Below are 25,501 nucleotides of genomic sequence, written 5' to 3'. Positions count from 1 at the left end.
ACAGTTTTCATAGTGACAGTGCTTCTCAGCCAATCAAAATCAAGGAAAGTTGTCAGATCTGACAACTTGTCGGATGAAAATGTTGATGAAACGCTCTCCTGATTTTTTCCCTAATAGACCACACCCTAAAGATTGTACATAACACCAAAGAGTGTTTAAGTAAAATGTGTTCTAATAATACACATAGGTGTTGAAGTAACACCCATAGGTGTTGAACTAACACCAAATATATAACAGTGTAGTATAATGACTGGTGTGGTCCACTATATGTACACCAATCATTGCCAGAGTTTTGCTCTGTACAGTCTGGTATGTTACATTCTATTGGAGAGTATCAGCATAAGATATGAAGTTATTTTATGGAAAAAAAATTGTTTATGAGATTACAGGTTTTGTACTCTTTATTTGTCCTGGGAATGAGTAGCAAATTAATATGTTATGAACAAATTTGTAAATCTTCAGTTTTTTGTCTCGCCTGCATAGCAGAGAGAGACTATAAGTGCCACTTTTCCAACGGCGGCGGCAGTGACAAAGGCGGCATCGTCATCAACATCAATTCTTAACCAAATGTTAAGTTTTTTAAATGTCATTATAACTTAGAAAGTATATGGGCCTAGTTCACGAAACTTGGACATAAAAGTTATCAAGTATTACTAAATATCCTGCCTGAGTTTCAGGTCACATGACCAAGGTCAAAGGTCATTTAGGGTCAGTGAACTTTTGCCATTGGGTATTGTTGATTTCCATCATAACTTTGAAAGTTTAGTGATCTGGTTCATGAAACTTGGACATAAGAGTAACAAAGTATCACTGAACATCCTTTGTGAGTTTCAGTTCTTTTGACCAAGGTCAAAGGTCGTTTAGGGTCAACTTAGATTATGTTGGGGGAATCAAAACGAAATCTTAACCAAGATTAAGTGTTTTAAATGTCCTAACTCTGAAAGTATATGGATCTAGGTCATGAAACTTAGACATAAGAGTAATCAAGCATCAGTGAACATCCTGCATGAGTCTCAGGTCACATGACCAAGGTCAATGAACTTTGGCTATGATGGGGGGTATTTGTTGAATTGCCATATAACTTTGAAAGTTTATGGATTTAGTTCATGAAATGTGGACTGAAGGGTAATCAAGTATCACTGATCATCTTGCACAAGTCTTCGGTCACACGATCAAGTTCAAATGTCATTTAGGGTCAATGAATGTAGTATTCTAACATTCTATGAATGGCGTTTTTTGTTAATGATTATTCTTTATTCATTTTCAAGGTCAGCACTGCTGCTATATTGAATCGCGTAATGCAGGCGAGACTGCCAGAGGCGCTGCGCTTGTTTTCAAATTTATGTTCATGTTTTTAGCCCATAAATATGAAATAACAATATTCGGTTAAGTAGCAGACCTCACTTTTCATATGATATATTTATTAACTAAAATTTTCAATATTGCACTATGTTTGATACTAAAGTCAAGTTTATTTTACTTTGTGTGTTGCCATCCACTCCCTTATATCTACATGTATGCCCATGTTATTTCATGCATATCCTTCTAAATTAAGTTTGTAAATGCTGTGAATTTTGTATATCTGATGTAGATCAAAATTTCTATGTTATACATGTGTGCCTCTTTATGCAATCAAAGTGATGCATGCATGAAGTTTTTTTTTTCCTTCTTATTTTGGGAGGCTTCTTTTCATATTCTACTGCCTAAATCTGTAGCATTGGATAAACTTTAACATTGCTATTAATATAAATTTTCCAGGGCTCTTATGAGCATGGGGGGGGGGGGGGGGGCAAAATCACCCCAAGCCCCTTTGTATTTTTTTTCCCTGACTCGATGTCAATGTGGACCTGGGGGCCATTTCATAAAGCTGTTCGTAAGTTAAGAGCGACTTTAAGAACGACTGGTGAACCTTTCTTGTGGTAAATGATATTTACCATTGTATGTTCATTGGTGAGTATTTAGCATAAGAAAGGGTCACCAGTTGTTCTTAAAATTTCTGTTAACTTATGAACAGCTTTATGAAACACCCACCCGACCATTAAAGATTGTATTCGATTCTAAATATTGCCCAAAGATATGTGAGCCAAGTTACACAAAACTCAGAACAACTGGATTATATTTTTGGTGTTGTATCCATAAGTAGGATATTACTTTTCCAGTGCCACCACGAGTGATAATTTCAGTCAATCTTTCGTGTTCTATGTTCACCCCCTTAACATTTCGATTCGTCTTTTTTTTTTCATCACTTGCTTTTAGCTTGATAATGCTGATGAACAGGCTGCACAGATCAGGAGGGAACTCGACGGAAGACTCCAGCTAGCTGAACAAATATCAAAGGTACACCAGGATCCCTCTAAGCTTACAGTTCAGGGGGGGTGTTTCACAAAAATTTAAGTTTGACTAAGAATCGCGCTTACATTCTCATTTGCATGCGGTTTATAAAGCACTGATTACCGCATTGGTCAGATCATGCTTCAAGGACATGCCCTACTGCATGGTCCTTCAATCAATTAGGTTTATGCGTTGGATACTGTGTGTGCATTGGCATACCAGTTGTGGTAACGACCTCAAAATGAGTTCGAACGGAATCCGATAAAATTATCACCCAAATGTTTGTATGTATAAATATAAATTATGTGCCAAATGACTGGAAGAAAATGCGTAATTGCTGAGAAATGAGCAAAATAAGCGCGGAATTCCATGAAATGTAGGGTATTTCTCCCAGCAATATTAATACACTGTCCCACATATTATGCTTTTATGTGTTAGTGATCATCAAAATTATTGGTTCTGGACTAAGATTTCATGATTTCACAAAGATAAGTTTTAGTATACCAGATCTGGATATATGGTAATTTGGTGACAATTAACCTTGATTTAAAAGACTCTCATGAAATAATGGTTTGCTGCAACTACTTTCTTTTGCCTTTAAGCATGAATTTAGGTCACCCAATAAGTCTTTGTGAAACAACCCCCCCCCCCTCCATGGCAGAAAATTGAAGTAATCCGAGAATGGTTGGGAAATAAATGGTACAGATTTGCACAGAGTTTTTTTACAATTCCGATGGGGCCATTAGCCAAGGTGCAGAGTGGGGATTATGTGAGGTAGACAAGATTGTAACTCCTTGCTTTCGATGGAATATACATTTATTTTCTTTCAAATCGCAGGTGTAAATGGGGGTTCGGTATGGTGATATTTTTTAGTTTGATACAAGATTAAAAAACCCTATTTACATGTACATATTCTATCAGCACAATATCTGAACAATGTTGAACAAAAAGTGACATGTCATGCAAACTTTAAATCAAACTGATTAAAGATCGAATGAATTGAAAACTTTTATCAAGAGAGAAATGAATACAAAATAAAAATGAGTAACTATGATTATATACATAGTTGTATCCAGAAAAGAAAATGTACTTTTTATGATGTAAGAACATGAAGTTTTAAATGCCAAGCAAATCTGGGTTAGGCAAATACATCTGAGTAATCTTGCGCAGTATGATGTAATTACCTATGGCATGCCATACAATTTGGGGGCACTGGTATATTACTGGGAAATATGTGTACTTTTTTTCTGTGTGACAAATAATTTTCAAGTGGTTTTTAGGATATAAGCAAACATTTTAGTCTTTTAAATATTTGGGCAGGATTTGGCGCTCGTGCCATGCACGGGAGAAGCTTTTAGGAATTAGTCCACGGTAGAAGTTCAATCTACTGCATGGAAGCCTCACTTTATGCTTTATGAAGTCATATATAATTTGTGTGTACGTGCATGAATCTTTAGTTTCATGGGTTCTATCTTACAAAGAGCTGTGATTGATCCAATCAACTTCAACTGATGGAAATCCATCATTGTCATAAATTTTCCTGCCGGATATTTGGAAAATTTAATTTGTACTCAAAGGGGAGCACATAAGACAATGATGGATGTAATTATATATCATACCTAGAAAATATTTTGAAGAAACATGCAATTTAGATGTTGGCATTGCTGGCTTCCCATAGTTACGGTTGATCGGATCAATCGCAACTCTTTGTAGGGTGATGATCTGTGATTCATACTCCAACTTATAAGATACAGATCCTGAGGCTTATATTAATTAATGAGGGATTGACCTCATCAAAGATCCCGACTGGAACTTAAGTCATGACCATATAGGTATAAAGCATAGCATTGCAAGTTTGTACATATTCACTGCTTGCCAGCGGAGTTATTTGCTTTCAAAAGAAAATGGTGTGTTTTAGAAATAAGCTTTATTGCGCTTCTTTATTGGGCTGAATTTTGTGACATCAGACCATGTCAGGAGGGTTGTGAATGATTACAGAGATAACTATGTGGTAAAGATCAATTACATTCTTGAATTTCTGATTATGAACTCAGCTTATTTTTTTAAACTTGCAGAGGAAAACGGCACTGAAAATATTTATTGATCATTAAATGGATAAATACAAAGTTGCAGATCTTGACCATGCTTCATAATTACTTTGTTTGGTCGTTATTTTGACCAATATTGCTATGTCAGGAAAACTGTAGCTCACACAGAAAACTGCCAAGTAAGCAGAAAATTAATACTAACTAGTCCTGGGGGCCGTTTCATAAATCTGTTCGTATTTAGTAAAAAGTTAAGAGTGACTTTAAGAACAACTGGTGATCCTCGCTTGTGGCAAATGATATTCACCATGAGATGTTCATTGCTGATTATTAAGCCGTAAGAAAAATTCACCAGTCAAAGTCGCTCTTAATTTCCGAACAGCTATATTGAATGTTCATTGAGGTTATGGATCCAATATGAGAGGATTTTTTTTTGGGGGGGGGGGAGGAGGGGGGGGGGGGGTCATACAGTGAATCAAATTAGTTCTGGATTTTTAAATGAAAATTCTTTTTAAATCACAGCAACATTGATATTTCAATTGTGATTAGATTGGCATGTATTATATGTAAATAGTTTTTGTTGTTCTGCTCTGAAGCGCCTTGAGCATCTAATCAAGATGGAAAGTGCGCTATACAAATCTCATGTATTATTATTATCTGTGCACTGGCAAAAAAAACCGGTTGCCTGGACAAGATGCTCTTCAGGGAGTGGAGATGGTGCATTTTATGTGTGATCGGTGTAATAATAATTACATTCAAAGTGCTTAGAGATGCAAAGTATTAGGTACTATATAAACTATTATTGTATCCTTATCATTTATTTTTTTGTTGATTTTCTTTAGACCAAGAAAGGTCCCAAGTTCATTGTGAAGGAGATGGAGAGTATGTACGTGGACGAGCTTCATTCGGCTGTTAACTTACTCATGGCAAACCTGGAAAGTTTACCCGTCTCCAAGGGCAACACAGATTCCAAATACTCCCTGCAGAAACTGAAAAGGTACAATATGACTTGTTATCCATCCCACTTTTCTTCCTATTGAATGAAAATATGTCTTAAAATACATGTTTGAGAAAGGATGATTTGAGAAAATTTTGGGGTCAAAGGTCACAGTTCATTATTTGAAAACTGTATGTAGAGGTAAGATGCCTAGTATATCCTTGGTCTGGCAATTGAGGCGGCATACATTTTTACTGTTTGCAGTCAAAAATCCATCTAGTTAAAATAAAAAGAAAAAAATGTTTGTGCAAAATGGGATGAAATTGAGAATTAATGAGAGCAGAGGAGAAGAATATTATTTGGATAGTTAACAGTTTTCAATCTATAACCAGCTACATGCTATCTTTTGTAATTTGGCACAAATTTCTCTGTTTTTATTGCCTAAAAGCGATTCTCAAAGTATGTTATAATTTTTAAGAAACGTTTAAAATATTCAGAATAAAAATCAGATCTCAGTCAATTGCCTTTGACCTTAATTTGGTCCACTGCATATCACTGGGAGGGAGAGAGAGAGATAGGGGGAAGAGGAAAAGAAATATGAAGAGAGAGAGGGGGAGGAGGAAATAGAGAGCGGGATACATCAATTCAGTGACGGGTTCAAATGCATGCATACATACAGCAAGCTGCCTCAATTTAGCTGCTGTACTTGTCATTTTCCATGCACTCGTAATAAGAGACCGTCGAGCAGCCATATTGACGTCATGCCCATTTCTAAATAGACGTTGATTCCTGCTCGGGTGTGAAGTTCGAGCTATGTATTGGGGAGAGCTAGCCCTGCAATATTCTCCCTAGGCAGCCGTCCGGTCCATTTTTGTCGTACTTTTCCAAGAACAGAAAATATTTCAGAACTGAGAGAAATTTATATTTTTAGTGTAGGCCTATAGATATCGGTGCAAAATATTTATGGATTATCGATTGAATATCATCATTGAAATACAAAGATAAAGAGATTGTTATTATAAGGATACCTGGGTTCCATTTATTAAAAGACTTGTTATAATAAGAAATGCACAATTTCTATTTCAAGTTCATTATCAGCCAATCACATCAAATGATTTCAGTAGCTTTTTTGTTTATAGCATTCAAAAGGAAAAAAGAGTATTTTTTGGCAGCCCCCCTCCCCTTCCAAATGTTTTCCATGACATCTTATAGAATTTGAAAAAAAATCATAGTAGAAATGAAATATACATGTACCCTCTACCCAAATGCAGCTTGAAATCAATGAACACACAAGCCTATATTTCATATAATGTAAGCCATAGTTCTGGTGCCGCCGGATTACAGTTGGTGTGAAGTAGTCAGTAGCGTACGCAGGGGGGGGGGGGTTACAGGTGTTCAAACCCCCCTTCAATTTTTTGATACCCCTAAAATTTTGTTGAAGGCGTAAATTTTTGGTGAAGAGCATCAGACATATAAAATAAAGACAGTACAAAAGCTGAAGCCTCTACCTCAGCATAGGAAATGCATTAAGGTAACAGGTGATTTCATCCTTATGACCGCTAAAATTGCCCCTAAAATTTCCCCAAAAATAAATGCTTTTGGGCGGCGATTCTTTCTAGACTCAAAAAAATATTCAAGATTATTTAGAAATTTATCAATATTCTAACTATATGGCAGAATGATATTTGCTTTAACTGCATAATTTTTGGTATCCCTAAAAATAGTTAAAATGATTGAAATAGCCCCAAAAATTCTGCAATTGACCTAATGTGGAAAAAAAGATAGCTCCTAAAACATAAAAATTACACATGTACTTCCTACCCTGCTCAACCTAGATTAAACACAGTAGCTGGTACAAGTTTAACAGAGACCCAAACCCACATGCCATATTATGTCATGGTCAACCTTAAGCAGGTACCATTACATGTACATGATAACCACAAAATCTGGAGATAAACTCATCAAACAGATCCTATGTACACTTTAAACAGGGAAGCCTGTATCATGTATAGTATCCAAGCAATGAGCTTCCATTCTCAGGTTGTGATGGTATGTCTAGAGCTCTAAATATTTACTTTACAGAGATAAGAAATAGCCATAGAGGAAGTTAAAGCCTGGCTTTAGCTTTGTATAATAGGAGTAATTCTAAAATTCATAATAATTCCAACATTCCAATATTACAAAAGTTTACAGCGGCTATGATTTTTTTCTCTGGCTGATTCTTTGCAAATTTTTGAAATTAGATTTCTTCTCCTAGAAATGCTTTACATGTATTTCATTAAAAAATGACCCTTTGTTGGGGTAGCTATCTTACAAATTCATTGAGTGGTTAGCAGTAAGCTACATGTACACTAGACAAAAGGTGATATCCAGAAAATTTCATCCAATTCCATGCAGCCAATCTCTAACTGGACAGGTTCAATTTATCACTCAAATCACAAATCATTTATAAATTACTGAGAATAATTACTCATGTAGTTCTATTCATCATAAACACATGAGAAAATTCCTAGTAAAGACAGAAATCATGTATTATGTGTAAAATGCAATTTTTAGATATTTGGCTTAGTATAACTTTAACACAGAGTTTATAGACCATGGTCTATTAAAGTTAATGCGGGCCTCTGTCTTTAACATGTTGGATTCAAATTAAAGTTCATTCTATTTTCACCTGACACATGATAACAATATTGATCAAATGTTACCCCTCACAAATGAACAATGCAGGTTCATAGATAATATACATATACACCTGTATAACATGAACAGTACTGCAAAGCACGGGTCAGTAAAACCTCATTTTAAAACATGCATGTAACTATAATTTTATAAAGTATTAAAGCACCATGATAAAAGATACAACAATCAATCCCATGCTGTGTTTGCACAGCTGTAGAGCAAACACGAGCTGGCATTATAGTGATGAAATATTTCATCTACTATCATGTTGACATGATAATTATACGATCCCCACAGATAATGATGGTGTGTGGGTTGCCAATATATGCAAGATTGCGTGTGTCCGTCCTCGTGGGCTGCAGGCATATATGTACGCTAATGAATGCTCAGTTTCGGACAAGTTGTGTCCGATGGAGGTTGTTTACGTGTTGCTTTGTACATTATGCTGTCTTACATAGAATGTAATTTCTTGGGGCTGCTCTGCAGGATCATTTAGTGATACATGTCGGGGAATAATTTCGCTTTACAAATTTGAATAGCATTTTTGGTCATAAGAGAAAAGCGCTCAACTACATGTATTAAGTAATGTACAGTCCTGTGTAAAAATGTGCTATACAAAAGACTTTATGCGTAGCAGTCTTTAAAAAAATGTGGAGCAAATTGCGATGCCATACCAGGAAAATTATTCCCTGCATGCTGGGGGTGGAGTGTTCTGAGATGAAATGGCAGGAATGTCAATTCATGTACATTTTGTACATACTGTATCTAACATGTAATGTACATAAAAAGGGTTAGATCCATTAGCGATCATTGGATGTATGTGTTTTCTAGCAAAAGATGGAATCATGAAAATGTACTATGTAGTATTTGTTTGATAGTGAAATATTCTACATTTCGAGGTGTATTAGGATGGAATGATTGAAAAAAAATGGTCAGTTGAAGTGAAGATGGAATTAGTGATGACTATAAAGGCTTGTGATTTTGGGCATTAAGTATTTAATACAAGAATGCCAAACAAACATCAAACAAAGTTTGTTTTCCTGTATCGAGCTTTAATATTTTGCACATGGGACTCAAAGCTTTTGGGAGGGATATGGGTAATATAAATCATTTGTAGGCCTATTGACACAAAATTTCAGTCTGCATTCTGGATATTGTTTTAGTTCCTCTTCATTCTTTACTCATTCTACACTCATTCTACTGTTGAATATAATCATGCATTCATTACAATATTTGAATTACTCGACAGCACAGACAAGAGCTCTTTCATGAACCAAAATAAGTTAAATAAGTTAAAAATATGATTTTAGATTGGTGGTACAAAAAATGTGATAATCTTCAAATTGGTGAACATGCTTATGTATATGTGAATATATACTTTACGAGAGTACTGTATATGTTCAGGTGATTTGATTTATAAAAACATGATACTTTAATTCTGTGATTATGAAGCTTAATTATATGTGCAAGCAGAAACGGTGATGTTCGCTGGAATGTGGAAGGGTGGAATGACAAGAAAGCTGGACAACCCAAGATAATACACCATATTTATGATACAGCAGGAAATAATGTTTATTTTTAGGGGCTATCTTTTTTTTCACATTGGGGCGATTGCGGCATTTCAGGGGCTTCTTCTTTCATTTAAAGGGCTACTTTTTGCAGTAAAAGTAAATGTCATTATTCTGCCATAGTTAGAATATTTATTTTTAATCATCTTGAATATTTTTGTTGACAGATAGATCTTGGGGCAACTATAGAAAGAATGGTCATCCCAAAGCATGCATTTAAAGGAATTTTAGGGGCTATTTTGTTTGTCATGAGGGTGAAATCGCATGTCGCCCTTTATGTATTTCCTATGCTATGATATATTTATTCATGAAGTACTTAAATGCGTACATGATCGGCACACCATCTATACTATGACAACAATGTATCTAGATCATGAGTGATGTCAAAAAATATTTTTTCTTTAATACCAACTTTGATATTTTTGGTTATTAAAGAAAAGCTCTTGACTACTATTCTGTACAGTCCTAAATGTATGCAAAAGTCTGCGACATAAAAGAGTTTTGAGCTGTCTTTTAAAACTGAAGCAAATAACGATGCGACGCTAGGAAAATTATTCTGTGGATGTGTCAAATTTATGACGAACAGGATGGAGATGCAAATTTGATAGACTCTATGGGAACCTCATCTCTGCAATAGCTATATCCATATCCATTTGCATTCTCAATCCTCTGTGATGTAATCTACATGATGTATTTTGCAGACATCTACAAGGCTATTATAATGCAAAGTGCTAGATGCTACTCACATACATGTACAACAAACTTGAGTAAAGATGTAATTCACTGTGATATATATGCGAGCCGACCTACTGAGTCTACTGTTATGCTGCATATTTGTGACCCCCCTCAAAAAACCTTCCCAATAAGTTGCAAAAGAAGGTTCTCTGTAAATAGCCCAAATAGTAATTTGGTCTTCAAAAAAAAAAATGACTATCTTATCTGGAAGTGTAACTCTTCTTCTTGATAATGTCAAAATTTGAAGTTGTGAAGATGGTTAAAAAACAAGATGTGAGAGTTTATTCGACACCATTTTTGTCTCGCCTGCATAGCAGAGCGAGACTATAGGCGCCGCTTTTCCGACGGCGGCGGCGGCGGCCTCAACATCAAATCTTAACCTAAGGTTAAGTTTTTGAAATGACATCATAACTTAGAAAGTGTATGGACCTAGTTCATGAAACTTGGACATAAGGTTGATCAAGTATTACTGAACATCCTGCCTGAGTTTCAGGTCACATGACCAAGGTCAAAGGTCATTTAGGGTCAATGAACTTAGACCATGTTGGGAAAATTATTTTCAAAATCTTAACCGAAGGTTAAGTTTTTGAAATGACATCATAACTTAGAAAGTATATGGACCTAGTTCATGAAACTTGGGCATAAGGTTAATCAAGTATTAGTGAACATCCTGGTCGAGTTTCAGGTCACGTGACCAAGGTCAAAGGTCATTTAGGGTCAATGAACTTTGGTCAAGTTGGGGGTATTTGTTGAATTACTATCATAACTTTGAAAATTTATGGATCTAGTCCATGAAACTTGGACATAAGGTTAATCAAGTATTAGTGAACATCCTGCCTGAGTTTCAGGTCACATGACCAAGGTCAAAGGTCATTTAGGGTCAATGAACTTTAGCCAAGTTGGGGGTATTTGTTGAATTACCATCATAACTTTGAAAATTTATGGATTTAGTTCATGAAACTTGGACATTAGGTTAATCAAGTACCACTGAATATCCTGTGCGAGTTTCAGGTCACATGACCATGGTCAATGGTCATTTAAGGTCAATGAACTTTGGCCGTGTTGGGGGTATATGTTAAATTACCATCCTAGCTCTGAAAGTTTATGGATCTAGTTCATAAAACTTGGACATAAGAGTAATCAAGTATCACTGAACATCCTGTACGAGTTTCAGGTCACATGACCATGGTCAAAGGTCAGTTAAGGTCAATAAACTTAGGCCATGTTGGGGTAATTGTTGAAGTGCCATCATAACTTTGAAAGTTTATGGATAGAGTGAATGAAATGTGGACATGGGTGTAGTTGACAGTCTTAAGTCTCTGTTCAAATGTCATTTATGGTCAATGAACGTGGTATTATGTCATTATATGAATGATGTTTTTGTGAATGATTATTTTATAGTAGTTTTCAAAGTTAGCACTGCTGCTATATTAAATTGCGTAATGCAGGCGAGACTGCCAGAGGCGTTCCACTTGTTTTTTTACTGCTTGGAAGTTTCATTGAGATTGTACAATGTGCACATATTAAGCTTGATCTTTGTGTTAAGGGGCCTTGGTCCCCTTTGCCCTTCACATCCTGTTCTATGTAAAGCAACTTAACATCTACTTCTGATAACAAGACAGTTTTGAGTCTTAAATCAAATACACTCTGTAAAATTACATGTACCTTTTTAACACTTTTTTTAGAACTTATGCAACCTGTTTGATATAAAAAAAAATATCATAATATGAGCTGTAAAACAGTTTTCCCCCATATAACATTAATAAACAGCATTGTCTCCCAAAGGAAACCAATACCCTATGGTGTAACCAACTTCAATGAAAACATTATACAACTTATCAAGTTCCATAAAGCCATCCACAAAATGAAAAAATCATTAAGGTTTGAATAGTCTTAAAATACTTTCCATACAGGAAACAGTAAACTTTTATATAACTTAATGAGCAATATTTTTTTTCTGTAGGCTTTTGTGGACAACTCTGCTTATTTTGGTTTGGCTCTGAATTTCTCAGATTTATACTATTCAGCAATATACATCTTTTTCCCATGTCACCAAAGATTTTTTCTTTTTGATTAAGTAATTAATTGATTAATGAATGAATGATTGCATTGATAAATATATTCATTATTTATTATAGTAATCGTAATAATAATAATAATACATTTTGATTAGATGCTCAATGCGCTTCAGAGCAGAACAACAAAAACTATAATACATGTCTGAACAATAAGTCAATGTCTATTAAAAAGCACTCTTATACAGGTATGTTTTCAGGTTGCCCTTGAAGGCAGTCACTGAAGTCTGGGTTTTCAAACTCTTTTATTATTATGATTTTATTTTGGTATTTTTGGGAGGGTTAATCTTAAATTTTGATTGTTTGGAATAATATGAATAATAAAATAAATAGAATAACTGTTCTTTAGAAGAATAGATGGACTGGAAGGAGTTAATATGGCAGACAAAGTTTTACAGGGATTTCATGATTTATATTTTTAGCAATATTTAATCAATTATCTTTGCATATAAATTGTAGTGAGGGGAAGGGAGTCCTAACCCAATATTTTTTCATTGGCCAAGGTTTCCTTCTTGTGTGGGAAACATGATATCTTCTCATATCGTCTATTGGACCCCCACCACCCTTTTTTTTTTAAGTCAGAAAACTTTCTTCAAATTCATTTTCCTTTGGAAGCATGCATTAGAAGGAGATTCCTTAGAAAGAATTGAAAGCTTCTGAGCTGGTGTTATTCCACACACTCGTCGCCCCGCGAATGTATGTACAGAGATCCCTGTTGAATTGAAGAAAGCAGCTTTGATTGGGGAAATGATGATGGATAGTTGGCGACAAAAAGGTCACTTTGGAACTCAGCTGCATCAAGATTCTATATTACATGTGTAAATCTGAAGACAGGATATGAGATTGATTGAAATGTAAGATAAGGGGGAGAGTCTGAGAGAAACACACAGAGAGAAAGAAAGATAGGAGTTGAGGGTGAAAATAGAGTGATATATAAGTAGATATGCCCATTTCTCATGGCAGTTTCTTAACTCCAGACGATCGTTATTAGCCAATACTATTTTTTTTCTCAAATTTGCATGGGCGAAAACATTGTGAGAACAGAAGGTGGAGGATTAAAGCTTAACCCAAGATGATTGATAAAGGTGGGGCTAACTTGCCATTTATGTCTAGAAATACAAAACAAATAACTAGAAAAAAAATTGTTTTTCTCTATACCATCAGTTCTGAACAAAGGAGAATATTAAGGTACATATCGTAAACAAGAACTGTTTTTTATATGTATTTTATTGTAGGGCTTGTTTTTTGTTCTTATTTGAATGGACTATTTAATCTCTTTGTTTTTTTCAGAGCACAAAATACAGCAGTTTCTATGATGGAAGTAACAGAGGATTCAGAGCCAACCTTATCCAAATCAGACGTCGTTCTCTCATTTACATTGGAGGTAATGTCTTAGGTCCAACTGCCACTTGAAATATTCTAGAGGTGCCACTTTTCAGACTTTAGTAGGAATTTTGATTTTTTTTTTAAAACAATGCCCAAACCCCTCCTCCCAAAACAATAGAATTCCAAATTTATTGTTCATTTTACTTAATATTATTTTAGTGTTGCAGAACTTTGTCCTAGAATGCCACTAAATGAGTTCAAGTCAATTGTGTGTAAAAGCGTTAATTTGGGGGCAAGTTGGGTAGCTTCAAGGGGGCTTAATAGGGCTCCAACCCCATGAGTCCCCGCCAAGGCACTGCCCCCCTGGACCTCGCTTGGGGCTTTGCCCCCGCCCTCAAACATTCGCAGATATTTTAGGGAGACCCAGAGGCAACCCCTGATATTCAGCTTATACAGACAAGATTTATAAGTATTCTGTTAAGACTCAATTTTAGAAAAATGCATTTTTTTTTTTACTTTCTCTTCTCATGGATCTGTACAAAATTATTTTTCACTTAATGCTGGCTCGTGCGTAATAAAAAATTACTGTACTCTGTGAACAGTTTTTCTTGTAGATATTCCGGAAACATGATTGTATCCAATTGATGCCAGAGGTAACCCAAACCTAGTTTTTTTCGAAGCCTATTCATTCTTGTAATTGCATTTTACTCAGATGAAAAGAGAACGGAACTGATGTCACGCATATCAAATTAAAGAACTAGGTGATTCTAAACCGAATATATTATGCTTCAAAATCCAAGTCTATTTGCCTACAAATTGCAGTGTGCAACGGAATTGGGGGATCAAATTTGATTATGTTTGTATTTTCCTTTTCTATTGAATTTTCAGTTGTGTTTGTATGGGAAAGCTTGGGGAAAGAGATAATTTTGAAGGAGATTGTGAAGTCTTTTGAAATGTGAATTGATGCCTTTAACTCATGGAGGTTGGTGTTATCACTTCCTTTCAAATGAAAACTACACTGTAAAATAATTGGGTGTTAAGATTGATGCCAGTTGGTGTCCACAGACACTCAGGTGTATATATGACACCTAGGAGATTGAACATAACACCCAAGAATGTACTAGTAATGACCAAATGGGTGGTAATAACACCCATAGGTGTTGAATTAACACCAATTAAACACCAGAGTATAATGACTGGTGTGGGTTCTATGTACACCAATCAACACCACAGTTTTTGCCATGTACCTAACTTCAAATCCACATAACTGCATCTTGTTGTAACATATTTCTAGCTACAGTACATATACATGTACTAGATGATGTTATATAAATACCTTATTTTTATTACATTCATTATTATCAGTATATTATGATTTTATTGCAACATAAAAAAATACTGATTGAAATCACAATACAAGGGAATACTCTTTATGCACAACTTTTTAAGCAGAGAGAGAGAGAGAGAAATCCCACATTGTGCCTAATTGGTTTATGGTAAAGCAAATGGTCAAATGAAACATATATTAATGAGATGTTTAAGGAACCAAATGCTCTGGTGGGCATTTCATTAAAAGGACTTGTCAGATGTTTTATCTGACAATTTCTGTTTAATCCGACGGTTACCATAGTAGCATTGCTTCTCAGCCAATCAAAGTCAAGGAAAGTTGTCAGATCTGACAACCTGTCGGGTGACAAATGTTGATGAAATGCTCCCCGGTATTTAACTGTAATTATTGATGTACAGAACACGTAATTGATGAATATATCACTCTTAATATATACCCAACAGGTAGTGGTGATGGAAGTGCAAGGCTTGAAATTCCTAGCACCGAACAGGATCGTATACTGCACCATGGAAGTAGAAGGGGGTGAGAAACTACAGACAGACCAGGCAGAAGCAAGTAAACCAACGTAAGTACAACCTTGGTTCCATGACATTTGCTCCTGCAACGATTGTTCCCACTGATTAAGCCAAACAAAAGCCCAAGTTTTCAAGCCCTACCTTAACCTTCATCATAACCCTCACTTGATTCTGAACCAAAATTTTTTTCACAACTCCTCCCCTGAACTTCAGAAAAATTAACGGAGGGGCATTCGTCTTAAGAGCAAATGTTGTGTTACCACAATCAAACCTGATTCACCCCCCCCCCTCAGCCAGTCATCCATACACATTATTAATGCTTTTTCCAGATTCTTGGAGATACCCCCTTTAAGGATGGGAATGGGTTGGGTTTAAATTATTACAGGATTTGGAGCGGAAGCTGTCACAGTTTACCATCTTTTCTGCTTTTAACTTTCACTTGTACCCCTAAAATGAAATGGAATTAATTAGAATGTCTGCCTAGTGTCCTTCTGTACCTCTAGATTGATTTATCTGGTCAAATACCCAATCAGGATGACTAGCTTTTGGACTGAAATTCCTGTACTCATAGTTTGCTGTGCAACAAGGCTATTGCATTTAAAAGCTTAGCCTTAAGATATGTTGTCCAAGGTACTGGGTTATATCTAGCCTGCTGGCTGTATAGCAAGTAGCGTGGATTCTTAAAGTTGAATTAAGAAGACGATTCCAAATATTGAGATATTTACATTAATAGCAACCTTACAACCCCCCAAACACTAAGAGGTGATTCGACCCCCCATTTTTGTCTCACCTGCATAGCAGAGTGAGACTATAGGCGCCGCTTTTCCGACGGCGACGGCGGCGGCGGCGGCGGCGGCGGCGTCAACACCAAATCTTAACCTGAGGTTAAGTTTTTGAAATGGCAGCATAACTTAGAAAGTATATGGACCTAGTTCATGAAACTTGGCCATAAGGTTAATCAAGTATTACTGAACATCCTGCCTGAGTTTCATGTCACATGACCAAGGTCAAAGGTCATTTAGGGTCAATGAACTTAGACCATGTTGGGGGAATCAACATCAAAATCTTAACCTAAGGTTAAGTTTTTGAAATGTCATCATAACTTAGAAAATATATGGACCTAGTTCATGAAACTTATACATAAGATTAATCAAGTATCACTGAACATCCTGCATGAGTTTCACATCACATGACCAAGGTCAAAGGTCATTTAGGGTCAATGAACTTTGGCCGAATTGGGGGTATCTGTTGAATTACCATCATAACTTTGAAAGTTTATGGATCTGATTCATGAAACTTGGACATAATAGTAATCAAGTATTACTGAACATCCTGTGCAAGTTTCAGGTCATATGATCAAGGTCAAAGGTCATTTAGGGTCAATGAACTTTGGCCAAATTGGGGTATTTGTTGAATTACAGCCATAAATTTGAAAGTGTGTTGGTCTAGTTCATAAAACTTGGACATAATAGTAATCAAGTATCACTGAACATCCTGTGCGAGTTTCAGGTCACATGATCAAGGTCAAAGGTCATGTAAGGTCAAAGAACTTTGGCCACGTTGGGGGTATTTGTTGAATTGCCATCATATCTCTATAAGTGTATTGGTCTAGTTCATAAAATGTGGAAATAAGAGTAACCAAGTATCACTGAACATCTTGTGCGAGTTATAGTAGTTTTCAAAATCAGCACTGCTGCTATATTGAATCGCGTGATGCAGGTGAGACGGCCAGAGGCATTCCACTTGTCTTTTTCAAAATAGTGAATTTGAACGATTTATCCCTACCCATTTTCCCTGAGTTCGCTCAAGCAATGCCTACCGAGACGGGTGTTCTTTGACTGTGACGTCACCGGGGGGTATTCGGTCCCGGTGTAGTAAACAAGGCAGTGCCATTTTGTGTACTATGCACGTACGCCTCCATATTTACTTTGGTGTCAAAACTTCATTTTATCGCTATTGATTTTATGTGAACGATACTGAAAGGAAGTAATAATTATTCAAAGACATATAGTCAATAATATATCCCTACATTGTTAAAACTGTTTTTCTTTGTAGCGATTTTAGACGATTTTAATGCCTTGTTTTCGTTCGGGACTGTGTCCGTGGCGAAACAAGTCATAATGGAATAAACTGCAGTTAAAGTTGTATCTGCGAGCCGGAGAACTTGCAAAGAGGAAATGATTAAAAGTATATTTATGGCCGTACTATTATTCCTAATATGTAAATTCCCTCAGAATGATACCATAGACCCTAAAGGAATAATTTCAAGGCGAATAATATGAAATTTGATCGACATCTTCTCACCAGTCGATAACGTAGCAGACGTGTTATTATGACATATTTATCCGCATGTGACGCGGCTCTTGCAAAAAACACAGTTGGTTGCGGAATTGCTTTGTGCCGACCGGCCGCCCGCTCTGGCTCAGCTAGCTGTCGAGCTACCGTACTATACCGCATACCTTTCTTGCTGTCTTTAACTCACTTGCGAATTGCGTTTGTATGTGTGACGATGACCTCTAGCGTAATTAATTTAAATATAGAAAACAACTCGGAAGGCCGAGAAGAATAGTACGTTTGATTCAAGATTGTTCTGTGGAATGAGCTGAGTGGAAATGATCCAGAGGATATAAAAATGGAGTCAAAGACAAAAGGAAAGAAGAAAAAGACGCCAGGGGACCGCTGCATGCTCATGAACTGCGGGTCGACATACCGGTACCAGACCACTACTGTACGGTACACTCAATGCCTGGGTGTTGTGTGTATTGTATAGGCGTGCAGCGCGCGCAGAGCTGAGCTAGCCGCCGGAATTACTTTCCAGCTACTCACTTGATGGAACATCGTGATAAAATAAATGAGAAATAGTGAAAATATCATTCTATAACTCACTGTTTGCAATCTTACATCATGATTTAAGAGTTCATGATAGTTATTCATACTGTTTTTTATACAGGGAAAGTAAAGATTTGTACATACGATTCCTATTTGTTTGATTTGAGTTGCTTTGAAAAAAAAAAGTAAAATCATCTTTCTCTCTCTGCATAGCATTTCTGTATTATATCCGGACACCTCTTTTACTAAATTCCCCCCGGTGACGTCACACTCAGAGTGATTTTTCTGTACACTCGTCTCTCGGGCTCTGACAGGTGGCTAATTTCATAGAGTTTCAAAGCAAAATATCGAGAAGGCAGAGTATTTTTGTGACATGCTATCTGTTTGAACAACTGATATATACTATATATTGTGTGTGGAACCCATATTTATGGAAACTCACCCCCTTCTTAATTCAACTTTAAGTGATAGAAGCAAGTAGGACAACTTTATAAATTAATGATGATATGAAATAGATACCACTGTTTCAAAGTGCTGCATACTATTACACCGGCTTTAGCATGGTTATTCTGATTGGATGCTTGAGCATTCAATGAATATCTTACTATCGGTTGCCCATTTACTTCACCTGGGTGGAGAGTGGCAAATGTATATAGACACCTTGCCAAAGGATGCAAGTGCTACAGTTGGATTGACAACCCAAGCCTTGCGGTTCAAAGTACTTTACCTATATTTAGAGCTCTGGTACATCTTTCCCTCTCAAAAGTCACCCAACTCATAAAAGACTGTTTCCTCAATAGAAATGTTTTGCGGTCAAGAAATTTGTTCTTCCTCTATGCCATCATCTAATGGAATATAGGCTGCACCATTCTTCAAAAAATTACCATTCAATCACCTCGTTTCTATTCTAAATGACTTTCATCATCAATCAGAAGATTTAACCTGTATTTAACCTGTCATGCTGTCAGTTCTACAGTGTTTAAACGAAAATTGAAATCTTATTTACTGAGTAACTATGGAAGTGATTCGTAAAGCCTATTTTTCGTGTGTTATTTATCAGTTAATGCTAAATTATCAATACTTAACATCCCCCCTTTCCCGGGCCTGGCTGGTCTCTGTCCTCATGTCCCCTTTTTTGTCCCTTTTGTACATAAATGTGTCCCTCTTCTCTCCCTGCCTCTCTCTTTAGTTATCATATTATATTATATTGCCATTTCTTTGTTGTTTATCCAATGTTCTTTGAATTCGTAATGAGGAACCTTAATTTACAAGCATTGCTTCACTTAGGTCTCCTCGTCTTCCTTTAAAATTATTTCATTTCTGTCTTAAGCTGTATAATGTATTTAAAAACAATGTTTTCTGCATACTCTGTTTTATATATACCTGTATGTTTTATCATGTACTCTGCTCATTGTTTCATACACACTTATATGTTTGTCACGTATTCAAACTCAAAGTTAGAAGACAAATAAAATGAACTTACTTACTTAAAAAATGAACTTACAAAGAAAAACCCCAAATCATAAATCATTCATCTCAGCAAGGCTTCCAACCACCTTGAAATTAATTTATGAGGTGTCAATATTGACTTTTGGTGTGATGAATCAGTTGACCTTTGACACACGGCGGTGCAGATCGACTTCATCCCATTTCAGCCTGGCTTAGGAAGTGAGGGGAGTGTTTATCTTAGTCAGGTTTGGGAGGTTGATGAAGAAAACAAACACTGGTAGACTTTGCAGAGGAGGTGCAATACATCAATGTCAGTTCTGGTTCTTAATTAGGAGTGGCAATAGCTGTGTATATAAGCGGTAGACACAGGCTTCTTATCCCCTGCCAAGACTAAATTATAAGCCAGTGGTTTACCATGGATCCTAATAGAACCCATGGTTTTACTAAAATTCACCATAGGGCAGTATAAAAACTGTTTTACGGTATGAAACTGTATGAGATCTGTATGTAAGATTACTATTCCGTTTTCATGGTTTATTTAAAGCATACACAAGTTATAATACACACACTGCAGCCAAGGGCTAAAATGTGGTGTTTCTAATCTACATGGGTACATGTACTTCAAAGAATTTTTGTTTAAATTTACATTTTTGTACAAAACATTACACCATAATAAATAGATTTGTTAGAAAGGAAGAGAATAATTAAATAATTCAAAGATGCTTTGGGAGTGTTCCAAGACTGCTGAATTATATATAAAACTAAGAAGATCACAGATATGTGTATATGTTAAAAAAAATCAGCATATCTTGATGATGATCAGCTTCATTAATCTTAAGTCCGGCACACACTATGCGATTTGTTACGATCCTAATTTCAAAGAAGTTGTAATAACATTCGATATGAACACTCCAACCAATAAAATCTTAGTGTTCAGTGATCAGAATATTGGTAGGACTACTGAAATTGAAATTCAGTCTAGTTCGAGTCTTCCTGTAGGAATAAAAGCAAATCCAAATCGTAATGACGTCATCATTGGCTGCGAATTGAAGTTGATTTGGACTAAACTCCGACCACAGGGCTTGCCGCAAAGCAAAATTATGATTTTATTATTCCTAACATTATGCCAAACTTCAAATGAAATTATTTTACTTCTTGGAACTTTCACATATAATGCAAAATGCGATTTATAGAAAAAAATTGTGTCGCATCCTGTCACTTAGTGTGCGCAGGGCTTTAGTAACATGCCTCAATGTAGCATGCTGTGACAAAGCACGCATTCTTTTATTGAATGCTTTCTCGATGTACACACTGAACTATGCATATTTATTGCATGAAATCTACAATGAGTATGGTTTCAACCACATATCAAAAAATGCCATTATGAATTTGGGTCTTTATGTGTCCATTTATCATGTTTTACCTTTTCTGCTATTCAGTCATCTCTATTTCTTAACTAATAAGTAACATCTGGACTCATATGGAATATTCTTTGTAATTTAATTGATTTGTTTTGTGTTCCGTCCAGTTGGGATACGCAAGGGGACTTCACGACCATCCACCCACTGCCTGTTGTCAAAATCAAGCTTTACACAGAGAACACGGGAGTACTGAGTATAGATGACACCATGCTAGGAAAGGTAGGACCAAACCCCCATTCCAATTTTAGAATTCTCGCTATCGACAATAACCAAGAGTTCCCAGAGGTAGCTCATGCCTTTCACTTTGTGTGACTCAGTGGCCCGTATTCTGAAGTCAGGTTTGCCTTTATAGACCATGGTCTAATTCTGTGCTAAAATTATGGGAAGCCAAAAGTGTCAAAATTTTTATTCAGTTGTATGTTTCTTATGTTTGCTGTGGTCTTTCCTGATTCATCGATGGTGAAGACAATCATCTGTTGATACTTCCTAGACAATTATGAATGATTAGAGAGCCAAATGAGCTGAAATATGATATCTCTACTGTTAGTGATTTATGTAACAATTGGCTATCCATACTTAAACCACAACTTTAGACCGGAGTTTAAGTTAAACCCGACTTCAGAATACGGGCCAGTAACTTTTGGTGGCATGAAGGTAAGAATAGTATACATGTACGGCAAGAGGGATAACACGAGTAGGCCGAGCAGGTTTTGCAAAGATTCCTCCTCGAAATGTAAGAAGAGAGTGAGAACCTGGTGAGATGGCAGATACCACTAGATTAGTGCTGAATATAGTACAAATAGACCTGGGCCTCGTTGTACAAAGAGTTACGATTGATCCGATCAATCGCAACTATGGAAAGCCAGCAAAGTCAACATACGAAATGCACGTTTGTTTAAAAAAAATTCTAGATATGAATATATATCCATAAATTCATTGATTTCTTGACGATTTGGTGTGTTCTTCTTTGTTTACAAAGGACATTTTGCAAATTTCCTATAGAAAAAATTATGACACTGATGGATTTACATAGAGTTAGGATTGATTGGATCAATTGTAACTCTTGTAAGACGGGGCCCAGAAGTTGTTGGGTCACATATAACTGAACAAGGAGAATTTCTAGTTCAGTGCGCAAAGCGAATGTCAAATTTATCCAGGAACTATTGGTTATTGTCGTTAGCTAGAATTGTGTATTTAATGTAAATCAGTGATTTTTAATAGAAACTGTCCTAATCCTTGCCTGATCTCCAAAACAATATATGTAAATAGTTGTGTTGTAAGTTGATCTTTGATAATTAGACCACCCAACAGTCCTTTTCATGATTACATGTGGTGTAAACCATAAATCAATCCATAAAATCGTGTTTGGATGCTTTTTTTGATGCTCATAATTTCATCCATTGAAGGATCCCAAAGCAATTATTTATATCTAAAGCATAAATTTGATTATTCAATGTTATGCAAAGTATTCTTTGCATTTCAAATTTATATCAACATTTGAAATAAAACATGAGTATCTTAGAAATTGTTTGATTTTATGGAAAAAAATAGGGTTTAGGTCACGCCGTAAACCCCATGATTTATGACAAGTTTGTAAAATAACTCCATGCATAATGCACATTTTCTTGGTTCGGTTTATGTCCTCTGTGCGCTATCCAGGAGACTGCTATGGTATAGGACTGTGCTTAAAATCAATCAAAATTTCAATCATGTCTTATTCCTTAAATAATAAAAAATTTTATCTGAAATTTAGTAGAGTTGAACACAGGCATTCAAATTATGCAAAGAAAAACAAATTATTTACAAAAGTTGACTAAAAATTAAGCGTGGCGTACCATTGTTGATTCAATCTCTGATGCGTCCGATGTGTAGTGTAGTAGTGGTATGTTGTGCAAGTGCTCATGTTCTTTGGCTCTGTTCACATCTTACTGAGATTAATGTTGCTTGAGGACTTTTTCATAATATCACTCAAAAGTTCAAAATTACAATGAATTTTGATAAAAGTAGTCAAATAGTGTTGGTATCAAAGATTGTTTGCTTATTATCTACAGTATAGACAATTGATTTTAATAGGTTAAAAGTAACTCTTATGTTTGTTTCACATTGTCTTCATCTTCCAAGCTTGTGATTAACGATTTGCCACAACAACTACAGGGCTGTTTATGAGCAATATTATTTTGGGGGCAACTACGTGAAATGTCTTGAAACAATTAATTGAAAAAAATGATCGCACTAAAATTGATACAGAGCCAAATTTCAGTTACACAGTAAAAATTATGTCTTCTAATGCGTTCACATCTTCCTGAGATAACAATTTTTTCACATTAAGATAAAAAATATTGATTTTTTTAATATAAACATTGTAACTTATATAACTTATTGTAACTAATATATAATTTTTAAAGAGATTTCATGCTACAGCTGAAGATCACTTCACACCACATCCCATCCTCATCCCATTATGAAGAATCAGTACCCTCCCTCTGGGCTACAGCTGAAAACCATTCCACACCCCTCCCATCCCCAACACGACTCCTTTATAATCATTACAGAGAGAATTAGTGCCCCCTCCCCCCTCAGTCTACAGCTGAAAACCACTGCCCCACACCCCCTTCCCATTCTCTTACTCAACTCTTATATTCATTATTGATAGAATCAGTATGTTTTCCCTTTGGCTACAGCTGAAATGAGCTCTGAGTCATATGTTGTGATGTGTGCAGGCGGCGTGGTCTGTTTATGCTGTATATAGATCCTCCTCTCAGATCCTCCTCCCTAGAATATCCTTAGTACACCATCTTTTAAGACTTCACAGAAAATAAAGATGTTACAATTTCATTGTCAGTAATCTATGAATAGACACAGGAAAAGGATAAATATCTCCCTAATAATATCTAAAAAATAAATAATTGACAAAATACTTTGAATGGGCATGTGCATTCAAGATGTTGGATTCGCTGGCTTTCCATAGTTGAGATTTCATTGACTTAATCACAACTCTTAGTAAGACGGAGCCCTGGGGATGTTTCACAAAGATTGAAGTATGACATTTCCATAAATCTGTGACATTACAAACTTTACTGTAATAGTTAAATTTGGACAGATATAGAGGAAACCTTAGAAGCAAAATGCTTCGAAACGAGGTTTCTTTTTAACAAATACATTTTTTTAAGTTCTTTTTTGATGCATGTGATGATTACAATAACAAAACACAAACCAAAAGTACAAAGAATAAAAGAACTAAACTGGGCAGTGGCCAACTCAACAGTAAATAAGAAACCTGTGTATGATAAGCTCTGTAGCAACAAAATGACAGCATGCCAGTAAATAACAAATACAGTTCATTTCATCATACCAAAGAAGAAGTTTTATTTTCAAATAATTTATGAAAGTATTCAAATTTACTACTGTACTGTATTTAGTGTCATATCCAGTGAAACGTTGAAAAATGAATGGAACATGTCGTCAGCATTCATCTGAACCCGTGCATCAGTCAATTTTGGTTAAAAATTGGCAGAAAAATTCTAGGCAGCAATTTATTTTAGATATGTGGGAATTTTCATGGCAATGCAAATTTTTCGATAAAATGCGCAAATCCCATTTGAAGTGTGTACCGTACCAAAGGAAATAATGGCCAAATCGTGATATCTGCACTGCATTGGCTTCACACGTGAAAGAGCGATACAACATTTTGCTTGGTCATGCATATTCAAGTCGCCGTCAGGGTAGTTGTATGCCCTATGGCATTTTTGTATAGGGGAAATCTATACTGCTAAAACCGAAATTACAAGTACTGTATGTAGCTCTTTTGCGATATTTTCTCTGATTTTGGTTTTGTGTAAAAATAAAGATACTAATGTCAAACGATTCTCTTGGTCTTTCCAACCATGTATTTTTACCAGCAGTGAAAATGTTAAATGCTGGGGAACCAAGTGTGGAAATAATAATAAACTTTGAAGTTGATTTTTTTCTGAAATGGGTTTGCACTGTTGTATGTGTGATACGACGGTTTTAATGACTGCTGACGATGTAGTCAAACCATGGCTTATTTTATAGTTACACAACAAATGGACCTTTGATTGAAAGAGAAAACATGACCGAGAGTAAAAAGAGAAGAGGCGTGCCAAGCTCCATTCATAGAAAAGCAAACAACACCTCTGACATTTACCTTCCCTATCAGGCATGCCTTGAAACCCAGCATGTTGCTAAGAGCTTGACAGCCATGACAGAAATCCACCGCACTAAT

At 35.9% G+C, this 25,501-nt stretch overlaps 1 protein-coding gene across 1 annotated transcript; it reads left to right on the top strand.

The window, feature by feature from the left end:
- On the top strand, window positions 1-21,570 carry LOC135153421 (calcium-dependent secretion activator 2-like). The gene is made up of 5 exons (XM_064095948.1): window positions 1-2,337; window positions 5,219-5,373; window positions 13,661-13,754; window positions 15,488-15,609; window positions 21,366-21,570. The coding sequence occupies exons 2-5, from the start codon at window positions 5,252-5,254 to the stop codon at window positions 21,568-21,570; spliced, it is 543 nt and encodes a 180-aa protein (XP_063952018.1). The 5' UTR covers window positions 1-2,337; window positions 5,219-5,251.
- The last annotated feature ends 3,931 nt before the right edge of the window (window positions 21,571-25,501 follow it).

This window comes from Lytechinus pictus, chromosome 3 (assembly GCF_037042905.1).
Source record: "Lytechinus pictus isolate F3 Inbred chromosome 3, Lp3.0, whole genome shotgun sequence".
Taxonomy (NCBI): domain Eukaryota; kingdom Metazoa; phylum Echinodermata; class Echinoidea; order Temnopleuroida; family Toxopneustidae; genus Lytechinus; species Lytechinus pictus.
The sequence above is the reverse complement of the archived record's forward strand: the minus strand, read 5'-3'. Positions and strand labels throughout refer to the sequence as shown.

Coding starts and splice junctions, on each gene's coding strand:
- LOC135153421 (XM_064095948.1), top strand. CDS start 5,252: ATGGAGAGTATGTACGTGGACGAGCTTCATTCGGCTGTTAACTTACTC. Junction 5,374..13,660: donor TCCCTGCAGAAACTGAAAAG/GTACAATATGAC, acceptor TGTTTTTTTCAG/AGCACAAAATACAGCAGTTT. Junction 15,610..21,365: donor GCAGAAGCAAGTAAACCAAC/GTAAGTACAACC, acceptor TGTTCCGTCCAG/TTGGGATACGCAAGGGGACT.